The sequence below is a fragment of the Nicotiana sylvestris genome, chromosome 3, assembly GCF_000393655.2.
Source record: "Nicotiana sylvestris chromosome 3, ASM39365v2, whole genome shotgun sequence".
Lineage (NCBI taxonomy): Eukaryota > Viridiplantae > Streptophyta > Magnoliopsida > Solanales > Solanaceae > Nicotiana > Nicotiana sylvestris.
The window spans coordinates 2776003-2789223 of NC_091059.1; the positions used below are offsets into that span (position 1 = coordinate 2776003).

The 13221-nt window shown below is 36.2% G+C and overlaps 1 protein-coding gene across 1 annotated transcript; it reads right to left on the bottom strand.

Annotated features, from left to right (window-relative positions):
* Nucleotides 1–1542: 1542 nt before the first annotated feature.
* LOC104222716 (myb-related protein 330-like) lies at nt 1543–4040 on the bottom strand. Its single transcript, XM_009773992.2, has 3 exons — nt 3753–4040; nt 3261–3390; nt 1543–2273 (listed from the first exon to the last, which is right to left on the bottom strand). Exons 1-3 carry the CDS (start codon nt 3883–3885, stop codon nt 1724–1726), a joined length of 813 nt encoding a protein of 270 aa, XP_009772294.1. The 5' UTR covers nt 3886–4040; the 3' UTR covers nt 1543–1723.
* Nucleotides 4041–13221: the final 9181 nt, after the last annotated feature.

The following is a 13221-nucleotide window of genomic DNA, read 5'->3' on the forward strand; positions in this document are numbered from 1 at the left end:
TCTATTAAAATTAATATGAAAAGACAGTGTTACCCTTTCTTCTAGCCATTATTCTTTAGGCTTATGACCTCTCAGTACAATCTGTTTAGCTGTATGGTGCTCATTTATCTTAGGTTTCTATACGAGTTTTGAAGTTCTGATGTTCATTAGTTCATCCTTAATCACAAAAATTCCATCTTATGCTGGAAGTTTGAATAAGCGATCCTTTAAAAAAAATTCTTGTCATTCTTGTTGCTGCTTGTCCTTTGGTCACAAGAAATTTATTGTTCCTTTATTCTGGTGGAGGGTGTTCTTATCATGCGAGTTTCACTTTGTTGTTTCATTTTGGAGTTCTTAACATATGATCTTTGTATGCTGCATGGTGTCACTAGATTTGATAATTGACCTTTATGATTTGCTTGACTGTGCCAGATATGTATAGCCAAGAGAGTAGGAGTCCTTTGTGTATGTGTATTTGTTGGAAAGAAAAAGGTGGGTGTAAGAAGAAAGAGTGGGAGCTGCAAGTTGTCTGGAAAAAATAGAGGAGGGTCGTCAAAGTAGGGAGGTTATCAGAATAGTTAAGGACGGGTAGTCCTTAACTTAGACTTACAAGCTTATAAATTAACGACAACTAGTCCTGAACTTATAATAACAAGCTCATAAGTTAAGGACACTTGTCCTGAACTTAGAGTTACAAGTTCAAAAGTTAAGGACACTTGGTCTTGAACTTAGACTAACAAGCTCAAAAGTTAAGGACAATAGGTCCTGAACTTACAGTTACAAGTTCAAAAGTTAAGGACAATAGGTCCTGAAGTCCTAAACTTAGACTAACAAGCTCAAAAGTTAAGGACAATAGGTCCTGAATTTAGGCTAAGAAGCCCAAAAGTTAAGGACAATAGGTCCTGAACTTAGACTAACAAGCTCAAAAGTTATGGACACTTGGTCCTCAACTTACAGTTACAAGTTCAAAAGTTAAGGACAATAGGTCCTGAACTTAGACTTACAAGTTCAAAAGTTAAGGACAAGTAGTCCTTAACTTAGAGTTATAAGCACAGAAATTAAGGACAGGTGGTCCTGAACTTCGAGCTCCAAGTTCAAAAGTTAAGGACATATAGTCCAGAAGTCCTGAACTTAGAGTTATAAGTTAAAAAGTTAAGGACATGTAGTCCTGAACTTAGAGTTACAAGTTCAAAAGTTAAGGACACTTGGTCCTGAACTTTATGAGCAGAAGGGTGTTTTCGTCCGGGCAGGTAAAATTTATTAAAGCAGTGGCTAAAGACTAAAGACATTTTAAACAGTGGCTTAAAAGTAAATACATGTGTTATTAGTGACTAACTGTGCACTTCCCCCTAATTAGGGCTAGAGGCCGAGCTAAGGTACAAAAGTTACATTAGATGTTTAACTTCTTAATTTCTTCACATATTTACTATCTTCAATACATGTTCGGCACATTTGGAAAAATTTCGTAGAAAAGAAAACAATCGCAATAATAAAGAAACATTTTATCTAGTATAAAATGAAATTATATATTAGAAACTGGAAAATTAAAATACATTTTTCCACTTCGTACGATTAACTTCAAAGTAAGAAAGTTTTGTCACAGAATATACAACTAGTTAAAAAGGTCTAGCTTGATGATTACAATTGTGAGGCAAAAAATTTAAGCATAATTTCAAAAAGAAAAACTAATATATCTAAACCTAAAATTTTAAAAATAAAATCTCTATTTACCCCCCAAAAGGAGTTAGCAATATCTGTAAAATCCATTTGTGGTTTGACATTTACCACAAAACTGCTGACCACGTTGAGATCCTATTTGCCAACACAAACACACTGCTCTCTCCACCAACTCGGTGGCTGCCACCGTCGGCCGCCGTTGCGCCACCATAGCCTGACATGGAAGCCCAATTGAAAGTTCAAGATTGATCATCACTTCACCGGAGCTTTTCTCCGTAGCGGCCACCGGAGCTGCCGCCGGCTCTAAGGGGGGCGATCTTTCCTCAGTTGTACTACTGCTGCATTTGGTCTCTTCTTCAAGTGAAGATGAATAATTTGTGGGGTTTTGATCATTTAGAGATAAAGGGGTTGCTGCTACTGAGGTGTTTCTAAAGTCCAAGCATATGTTTTTGGTTGCGGTGGCGGTGGCGGCAGTGGTGGCGGTGGCGGTGTTGAGTGGTCGGTGTGTGTGTGGATCAAGGCCACGGCTAATGAGTTTTCTCTTAATGTGTGTGTTCCAATAATTCTTGATTTCATTATCAGTTCTACCTGGTAATCTTCCGGCAATCACAGACCATCTATAGACAAAAAGGAAAATGAATCAGAAAAAATATTAGGAAAATAAAAAATATAAAGAATTTCTAGTCTTGTTTACTCAAAAAATGAAATGCAATTACATCAAATGTTACTTCTTATGTTCCTAAGTTATGGGGTGGATTTCGGAGTATGAGAGTTAAATTGATTAGTTTTATGTGTTGTGAATTTAGACATAAATTCTTCTAAATTTTTCAAATAAATATAAGTCAAAATAATAATAAAAATAAAGTTAACTACCTACTACCTCCTTCCAAAATAAATAAGTAATTTTTTGATTGTTCTTACCCATATTAAGAAATCCACCTTTTAACATTAATTAGCAATGAAATTGACCATATTAACCTTTACTATCTTTTCGCATAAACACTCCTACTACATACTCCAACATTAATTACTCCAAGGACAATATAGGCAAAAAATAATTAATTCATTCTTGAAATCTGGAAAAATCACTTATTTTGGATCACATGAAAAAAGCCAAAAAATCGCTTATTTTGGATCACAAGAAAAAAAAGCCAAAAAATCACTTATTTATTTAGTAACTTTTTTTCTTTTCTGGAAGACTAGGTTTCTTTCTCTTTTTCTTCAATTGGTCCCAAATGAGAAAGAAGAATTTGACTTTCTATTCCAGTATTCACACGCTTTCCCAGCTACCAAAACAGACCCAAACAAAATTTATCAATTCCATATATGGAACAAAGAAATAGGAGTATATTAGTTCTAGATTGACCTAAACTAGGTAAGCTGATGCACGCCGTATTTTGTGTTTGGCGTAGGTTTCGGGAAAGAGTCAGATGAGGTGTAGGGTCGGAAGGACCGCACCCAGGAAATATAATACGACGGAGACGGTTTATGTCAACGCAAGTACCAGTGATTAATTTTAAGACTCGAGTATCATAATTTCACGGCTCGAACCCGTAGTAAATTTACCTAAACTATATAAGTATAAGTAATAAATGTGAACATACTTGTTTCCAAGCAAACTATGGAGTTTGATGATCAAATCATCTTCTTCTTCAGTAAAATTCCCTCTTTTCAGATCAGGCCTTAGATAATTTATCCACCTCAATCTGCAGCTCTTTCCACATCTTTGCAATCCTAAAAAATATATCCAAGAAGAGAAACAATATAAATACCAAATTTCCACAAGAAAATAAAGGAACCCAAAACCTAATTTTTGTCCCTTTTTATTTTCTTAACTCTAAAAAACATTTCTTTTCTTTTCTTGAGCCAGTGAATTGGTAGGGAAGGTACTACAATTAATTAAAGTACCCACAATTCTAGAAACAATTTCAAGAGAATAAATGAAAGAAAAATCAAAATCAAAATTTAACTTAAAAAAGCAAAGAAATAAGGAAATTAGAAAGAGAAAAAAAACTTGGGTTTTATCAGTTTTTCCATTTACTTTCTCCACAAAAAAAAAAAAAAAAAAAAATTGGGAGTAATAGTAAAAAAAATACCTGCAGCTTTAGGGAGAGAACGCCAACAGCCTTCACCATGAGAACGAATATAATTAACAAGGCGTTGATCTTCTTCTTTAGTCCAAGCTCCTTTATTTGTATGAGCTTTCTCACAACAAGGTGAACGTCCCATTTTAATTTATTCCTTCAAAAACTTTATAATAATTGGATTTTTGAGAGCAAAAAAATGGAAAAGAAAGAAACAAAGAGAGTTGGATAAGTACTCTCCCTTTTTTTTCTTCTTCTTTGTGATAAGACTAAAACTAATTTCTGTGTCCTAGTTCTAATGGAGAGATGTGGGCAGAGAAGATATATATGTTTGTTTGGGGTGTGGGGGGTGAGGTGGCCAAGGGGTGGAGTGGGGTATTAGTTTGATTGCAATTGTTTGGAACTATTGCCTTTTCTATACCCAAGGGCTTTTATTTTTTGGTTAAACTCCATGTGCAGTGGTGTATAATTTTTTTTATATTATTGAATTAAAAAACTTACAACAAATAGTGTGTATAAAAAAACAACCCGATGCAATTAAGGAATTTTTGCAAACGGTGTCGAAATTTATAAAAGAACTGAAATATAACTTTGATTATCATACTTTTAGACAAAAAATAGTTTTAGTCCATTGATTTTGTTGAGTCTCAAGTTAGAAAAAGTTACGAGTTCAATTCCACTTCATCACAAAAACTACAAAGGCTCTCTCAAATATTTGCAAAAGAAAAATGTGTCAGTTGAAATTTGAACCTTTGACCTCCTAACACAAAATCAAGCACATAAGCCAACATACCAAGACACAATTTAGTCAAGTGATGTTATTTTTGCCTACTTATATGTTTCCGTACAGTATTAATACATATATTTAGTAAAATTTTCTGACGAAGATACCATTTCGGTAAGCGTGCATCCGCCTCTAACATATAGGTAACACGAAAACTATTTCACCATTATTTTAAGGCTCTCCTTCACAACAATTAATTGTGTGTAAGAAGATTAATTTGATAAACTAGACTGCAAGTAAATAGTAACATATTACAATCCAATAATATAAAATAAAAGTATTTATATTATAATCTCTATATTATTATTTTTATATTATAATTTCCTGTACTGAAAAATTCTCTATGGTGCTTTTTCTTAAAAAAAAAAAATTAGCGGCGTGACTAAGGGGGTGAAGAAAGGAATTTGACCAAGTTGGTGAGAAAGAGGAAGAGTGGTTAACAGATAGGCTTGGATTTGGTAGGTAGGTTTACTTTTACGATGAGTTGTCTTTTACTATGTTTTTGTTGTGGGGCCTCAATCTTACTGGCCCCACCTCTTTACATACACTCCCAAGTTCTTAGATTTATATTTGCCACGTAGACAACATGTGGTGGTTTGTACTTTGAAGGGCGTGTAGTATGGTTATTGGTGTATTAAATGATTGCTTATTAATTCACTTGTAAAATTACATAGTATAACTTTCTCTTATTGACTAAAGTGTTATAAATATATTTATATTATGGATGTTCATTTAGTACTTCATTGTAAATAATCTTCCTGAAGAAGCTTATCCATATGGGACTTCACCGTAAATATGTTTATCTATTTAGTACTTTATTGGAAATAAGCTCCCTGAAGAAGCTTATCACTTCGGTACCCGGTTATGGATAAACATTACCATAAGTAGAAGATTATCCATACCGGGTATAATGAGCTTATCCATTCAGTACTCCATTATGGATAAACATTGCTCTCAATAGAAGATTATCCCTATCTGGTACAGTAGCAGCTTACACAGCAGCTTGCAGTAGCAGCTTACACAGCAGCTTGCAGTAGCAGCTTACACAGCAGTTTGCGTAGCAGCTTACACAACAGCTTGTAATAGCTGTCACACCTCCTTTTTTCATCCTACACCCGCAAGGGCGTAAAAGAGTTTTTCCATTTAAAGGACAATCAGAACGGGATTTAATTATTAATTATTCAGAGTCGCCACTTGAGAGATTAATGGTGTCCCAAGTCACCGATTGAATCCCGAACCGAGGAAAAATATGACTCTGTTAACAGTCCGCGAACCAGAAATCCGAGTAAGGAATTCTGTTAACCCGGGAGAAGGTGTTAGGCATTCCCGGGTTCCGTGGTTCTAGCACGGTCGCTTAACTATTGTATTTGATTTTATCTGATTTTAATACATGCTAGCTTATGTGTTGTTTATTCGTAAACTGCTTTTTATCATTATTTATTTTAAAAGAATTGCGATGTCGTGAAAATGCGTTTCGAACCACGTCGCAATCGATACACCCGTGGTTGTTGACACATTTCGACTTCATCGAGATTTGGATTTGGGTCGCATCAATGCGCACCCGAGTTTAAGAAAGTAATTTAATTAAATCGAGCCTAAAGATGCTAACGTAGTATTATTTTGGGGAAAAGCCATGAAGTTCGCTAAACGGCCATCCCAAATTCTAATTATTTCGATAATTATTTATTGAGGGCCCCACATTTATTTATTTTTTGTGCGGTGAGGCTCGTCTCAATTTGTGAACTTCTTTTCTATCATCAATTATCTTATAAGCATTACGACGTCATGAAAACGCGTTTCGAACCACGTCGCAATCAATGCACCCGTGGTTCACGACACGTTTTATTTAACCTTGTTGGAAATTAGAACCGGGTCACATGACATGTACCCCGGGTTTTAGTAATAACTGTGATAATTATAATTAATGCGCCTAAAGCAAACTACGAAGTGTATTATTCTTCCTAAATTTTGAGGTTATTGCAAAGGCAAATGTTACGGAACTGGAGTTTCATGGAAGTCAAGAAATATTTTGGTTATTTGAAGTGTTGACAAGTTATCTACATGTAGAAATATTTATAACTTACCACTACCCTATCTTTAAAATTCCAAGACATTTATCTATTATAAAAAAAAAATGGACAGCTTTATTTATTTACGAAATCAGAACAAAATGGGGAATGAAAATACTCCTAAGGGAGCTTCTGTCCTTAATCAACAAGAATGGAATAACATGTTATTTCCTCTAGGATAATTATGCAAGTAAATTGAGAAGATAGGCAGCTAATTAACAATTAAATCAGAAGAAGTGGGAGAAAAAGAGATCTTAAACCAAGGACAATTGTAACTCTTAATTCCTGTTAATTACTAACTTTATTAGAATGGCCAAATAAAAATAAGATCTTGTTCACTTGTTAAGTAGCCAAAACAGAATTCAATAACCACAATTCTTATATTTTTCTATAGCCATTATGCACATCAAACTAAAAGCAATGGAAATTATTTGTCAACTACCATGGAACAAACGGGTAAAACAAACATCTCATAATGCATCAAACACAATGATAATAACCAAGAAAAGTAACATTATACCAGTTTCAGGAACTTATTTGTAATCACCAATACACACACTAGAACTCGCCGGAAAAGACCTCAAGTTGGACCTCTTGAAACTCTCGCAAAACCGGAACAAGGCTCGGACTCGGGTTGAGGAAGGCACATTTGTTGACTGCTTTTGCTGGGTTTTGGAGCTTTAAACCATAGCAGCAGGACCGATAAAACATGCTGCTATACTAAGGAAATTACAGTAGCTTGTTCGTTCATCATCGAGGGTGCGACTCCGGCGAAACAGTAATAGTAGAGGGGGACGAAGTCAGGGGTGGGTCGTTTGGAGAAGACTAAATCAGGGGGATGGGTCTCTTGTGTATTTCTGCTTTTTATTCTTGTTTGCTGAAGAAAATTGAAATGAGGAGGGTGCTTGAAGAAGATGACGCGGGGGGCGGGGGGTCGTTGGTGTTGCGAAGCTTTTCCAGCTGCTGCTCCTCTGCATTTCCTTCTCTTGTTTTCGACGAAGTCAGGAGGGGTTGTTTTTAGAGGCAGGGACGTTTGGGTTCAGGGGGGTGGTGGGGTGCGAAGAAGATGATCCGGGTGGGGGTGGGGTTGTTTTTGTTGCGCAGCTTTGCTGCTTTTCCAGCTTCTTCCTCCTCGTTTTCTTTCTTATTCTTTTTCTTCTTTTTTTATAGTGTAGAGTCTAGGTTGTAGGGTTTTAGGTTGAGGGTATGGGCCTAGGAATTATGGGCTTGACAATTGTGGGCTAGGTCCAAAATTAGGCCTAACGATGGGTTGCTCGAGCCCCAGCTCTATTCTTTTGCCGCGAATGAGATTAAAAATACGCGCCCCTTTATTGATTAGTCCTACTATTAAAATAATTTATTAAAACAAAACTAACCATTAAAACAAATCTATTTTTTGTATTTTCAAACATTATATTAAAAATAAAAATACGATACTATTTTTATATTTTTTTAGATTAAAAATGACTACAAATATTAATGAACTTATTAAAATATTAATGAACTTATTTTTTGTAATTTTTGTTTTCTTGTACTAAAATAAAGTAAAAGAGTCAAAATTACTTAAAATATCTATATTATGCCTAAATTAAATATTTTACGCTAATATATAAAAGATCTTGGGGAGGGTCAAAAATCACATGTCTACAGCTGCCCCTCTTTGACTTGGAAACGTACAGAGTTTTCAGACAAAGACTGACTAGACAGGTTTTTGACTCGACCCTTATTTGGAGAGACTAAGACTAAGAGAAAAAGGGGATGTGACCGAGCTCTGGCATTTGAGCTGCCTACATATCCTTGGCTATAAAGGAATCAGGCCACGTGTAGTTCAGAGATGAGTGAGATGACGGAGTATGCCGAGGTGGAGATCCGGTCGAGGTGCCGTTCCGTCGAGGTTCCGGTCTGCGGTCCCTGTTATTACATCAAAATCAAAAGATGAAAAAGACTAGCTAAGCCTATCGACCACGAGCTACAAGATTCCCATCTATAAGTCTTCTGAAGCTTGATCTTGAGTCTTGAATGGTTCTTCATGCAGACTTTAGATTTGAACCTTGACACTTGTTAGCTGCAAGTGCTAGCTCATTCTTCTACAGCTTTTGGGTCAGGACCGGTCATGTAGTGCTTGTGACCTCGGCCATGTCTTGAGCAGCTCACATCCTTCATCAACTTCTGAATTGCATTCTGAATTGCATTCCTTTTTCTTTTTCAGGTGGGCGCGTGATTGCTGAACCTGAACTGTCTTCCCTTGTTACTTGACACTATTTTCCCTTACACTTTGAACCATTTTCCCTGAAACTCGAACTGTTTTCCTTCGAAACTGTCTTTACTAGAAACTTTGAGTTGTTTTTCCTTGTTCTCCAGGTGGGCGCCTGATTTCTGAAACTCTGTTCTTCAGGCGGGCTCCTGATTGCTGAAACTTGAATTGTATGTCTCTATTCTATAGGCGGACTCCTAATTGCTGGAACTTGAATTGTATGTCTCTATTCTCCAGGCGGACTCCTGACTTCCGAAACTTGAAATTGAATGTATCACCTTTGTTATTCAGGCGGGCTCCTTACTACTGAACTTGAACTGAATGTATTCCTCTATTATCCAGGCGGGATCCTGACTTCATAAAAATAAACGAACCAAGAAAACTTTCTGCCCCAGTTTGGAAGCTGGGTACATGTTACTTGATATTAATAAGAATTTGATAAAAACTTGACTTGAAATACCTCTATTATACAGGCGGGCTCCTGACTTCCGAAACTTGAATTGTATGCCTCTGTTCTTCAGGTGGGCTCCTGACTTCAAAAAGACAAAAAATCGATTGAAAACTAAAATTTGAATTATATCACCTCTGTTCTTCAGGCGGGCTCCTGATTGCTGAATTGGAAATCGAATGTATTCCTCTATTATCCAGGCGGGTTCCTGACTTCACAAAAATAGACAAAACAAAGAAAACTTTCTGCCCCAATTTGGAAACTGGGTGTTTGTTACCACATACTAATAAGAACTAAAACTTGAATTGTGATAAGACTGAAATGCAACTTTTAAAAATTTAAAGACTGCAATGTATCTTAAAATTTAAACTTTATCTTAGGTGAAAAATTCATCAGACTAAGATTCTCATCTTAGGTGAAAGATTCGACGGACTAAGATTTATCTTTATCTTAGGTGAAAAATTCATCAGACTAAGATTTTCATCTTAGGAGAAAGATTCAACAGACTAAGATTTTTATCTTTATCTTAGGTGAAAAATTCATCAGACTAAGATTTTCATCTTAGGAGAAAGATTCAACAGACTAAGATTTTTATCTTTATCTTAGGTGAAAAATTCATCAGACTAAGATTTTCATCTTAGGAGAAAGATTCAACAGACTAAGATTGTGACTCTAGGAGATAATTCATCAGACTAGGTCCATTTTGCGTGATCCCGACTTTCTTAATTTTCCAAAGTCCAACTTCCTTTCTTTTCAAATTCCGCCTTCCTTTCTTGTTCCCAAATTATGTCTTCCTTTCTTCTTCTTTTTTTCGACTTCTGTCTTCCCCTTCATTAAATTATGCCTTCCTTTATTTTTCCTCAAATTCTGCCTTCCATTCTTTTTTCCAACTTCTGCCTTTATCTAAATTATGCCCTCCTTTCTTTTCCAACTTCTGCCTTTATCTTTTTCCAAATTATGCCTTCCATTCATATTTCCAACTTCTGCCTTTATCTTAGGTGAAAGATTCACCAGACTAAGATTTTTATCTTAGGTGAAAAATTCAACAGACTAAGATTTCTTTATCTTAGGTGAAAGATTCAACAGACTAAGATTTCTTCATCTTAGGTGAAAAATTCATCAGACTAAGATTTTCCTTTATCCATTTTCCTTCAAAATTTGTTTTATCTACCCACTAACTTGAATTATCTTCCTTCGGAACTGCTTCCCTAAAAACTGGTGTTGTCCTCCTTAAAAAAAACCACTTCCCTAAAAACTAGTGTTTCATTCCTCCAAAAATTACTTTTCTTAGAACTGGTGTTTCTTTCCTGAAAACTACTTTCCTCTCTTTTTCTCTCATTTTTAAAACACTTGTATTGACCCTCATGTTCTTCAGATGGGTACCTGACTTCAAGAAAATTTTCAACACGACAGAAATTTTTCTGCCCCAATTTGTTAATCCTCATGTAGCATATCTTTCTGTCATCAATAACATTTCCATGCCCCTGTTTCAAATCAAAGAAAATTCCATCAGTTTAAAGTGCGGTGGTTGGTTGTGGTACTCCCGCTGGGATGACTTTCCTTTTCTCCTTTCCATGCTTTGCGTTGTCCGACCATCTTTGAAACTTGGCTGATAACTTCCGCCCTTCTTGACGACTATCTCTCAATTATTACTTCTAGTCTTCTTATCTGACCCCATATGTTTTCTGTGACAACTGATTCTTCTTGAAGGTCTTGCATGTTTACTGATTAACCACTTTCCCCGTCATCTGTGTCACTGAAATACCCTTTTTCCCCATTCAATCCCAATACCCTCTATCTGTTGCATTATTCCTGAACTGACATCTACCAAACTTTGTGTTTCATAAGGATCCCAAAGTATGTGGATTATTACCAGCTCAGTGCTCTTGTTATTTTTCCTGACTTGTGACCCCATTTTGTGCAATTGGAAAGCTGGTGGAAACTTTTGAAGTCATTCCACACTTGTTACGACCAAAAGACTCAGAAAGGGGACATAAACAAAACAAAAGGAACAGAGTAAAGGACAAATAGAAAGAGATGATTCCTAACAAGAAAACTACACAGTAGAAACCTATCGGATGTGGATACCGACTCTAATGACCTTGACATGCACCTGCGACCTATTCTGTTAAGCAAATATGATGTTCATCTCTTGTTGTTCCTTTTTGCCGTGAAACTGGGCTTCATTGCTCCGCTTATCCAATTTGATTCGCATTCATTATTCGGCTTGTAGTGCCCCAAAGGGTTTTCACCATCAAACCTCTCTCATTTCGTTCTTTCTCTCAACTTACTGTCGCCTCAAGGTGCCCGTGAAGGTTTTCACCAATAAAACTCTCTCATTTTTTATTTCTCTCAGCTTTCATCACCTTGCGATACCCATGAGGATTTTCATCAATAAGATTCTCTCATTTTCATTTTCCTTGTTTGGACCGGAGTGTTGCCCCTGACAGGAATTACCTTACCTGCTTGACTTGGCATTTCTCAAAGACTGATCAGAAGGTCTTTCTTTGGACCGTAATGTAGGCTTTTGGATGGGTTAGAAATAAAGGGTATAAAAGGCTCAAAACAATTTTAAAATGGGTTAAAATTACAACTTTCGGAATCCAACTTCTCACAACAACCACAATTTCTGCCCCAGTTTCTTGCTTGGGGACTTTTGAATTTTTGTTTTGGTATGACTGAACCTCAGAGAAGCTGCCTACGTACCCTTTTTGGGATCAATTCAAACGTAGTTCATAACATAGAAATTACTTTTTTTTTTGTGATTTTTCTTTCTCTTCTTTTCTTTTCTGTTCTTCTTTTCTTCTTTTCTTTCATTTTCCTTTCTTTTCTTTCTTTTCTTTTCTTTTCTTTATTTTCTTTTCTTTTTCTTTATTTTCTTTTCTTTTTCTCTTTCCTTCCTTTCCCTTTTTTTTCATTTGCTTATTTACGACACTTGCGTTTCTTAATTGTGTCGTTGATTCCGAAAGAGGGGTACGAAAGAAAATAAACACGGCTCAAAAAGGGTGACAATGGAAAAAAGTGTTTGGATAGCAGAACAAAACGCCTTCGTCATTTCAAACTTCAAAATATTCCAAATACAAACAAGTACAATCAGAATAAAGAAACCATACACATCATCTTTTGACCGCATCAGAATTGACGGCCATTTCCACACATTTTCCTTCTACATCTTTCAGATATAATGTGCCATTTGACAACACTTTTACTCTTATTACCACGACCGGCCCCCTGTCAATTTAGCCACCTTGCTTTTACGGGGATTTTTATGTTTTACTTGCCCTAGTTTCACATGGTTCGGGCAAACAATCTCAAAATGTCCCAATCTGTTCTCATTTCCTCAAGTGTCCTTATCATTTTCAAAATGGTCTCATTGCTTCGCAACTTTTGAAGATCAGACTGAGAATTATGCGTGCATGTCATGTCATTAGAACCGGCAAAAGGCAAAACAAAAAGTTAGAAAAGAACTAAACAAAGAAAATGACTGGGAGTAACAACAGATCGGAATTTGCATTAGACAAACGATAAAACAGTTCGAATAACAAAACAAAAACAAAACAAACTGGATTGCAACCCTAAAATGAACTGAAACAAACCTAGACAACCCTAGACAAACCACTACGACTAAACAAGCTAGACAAAAATGAAAGGATAGGAGGGCTTGAACATAAGACAATATCCGGATTACAACCCTACAAATAATCCGGACAACAGAAATGACAGCCAAATGGACCACCAAAGCTCCTCCCTAGCTGACTTAGGAATGGAGCGTCTTTCCAATTACAAGCACGGCATATTAGCCACTAAGCTTCGCATCCATATTGCCATGACCACTATCTGCTTCAATATCTTTAACTTCAGTCAACAAGTTCCCAAGAGTATTCTCATACCCCATGTCACCGGGAATCATCCCCACCAAGTGTGCC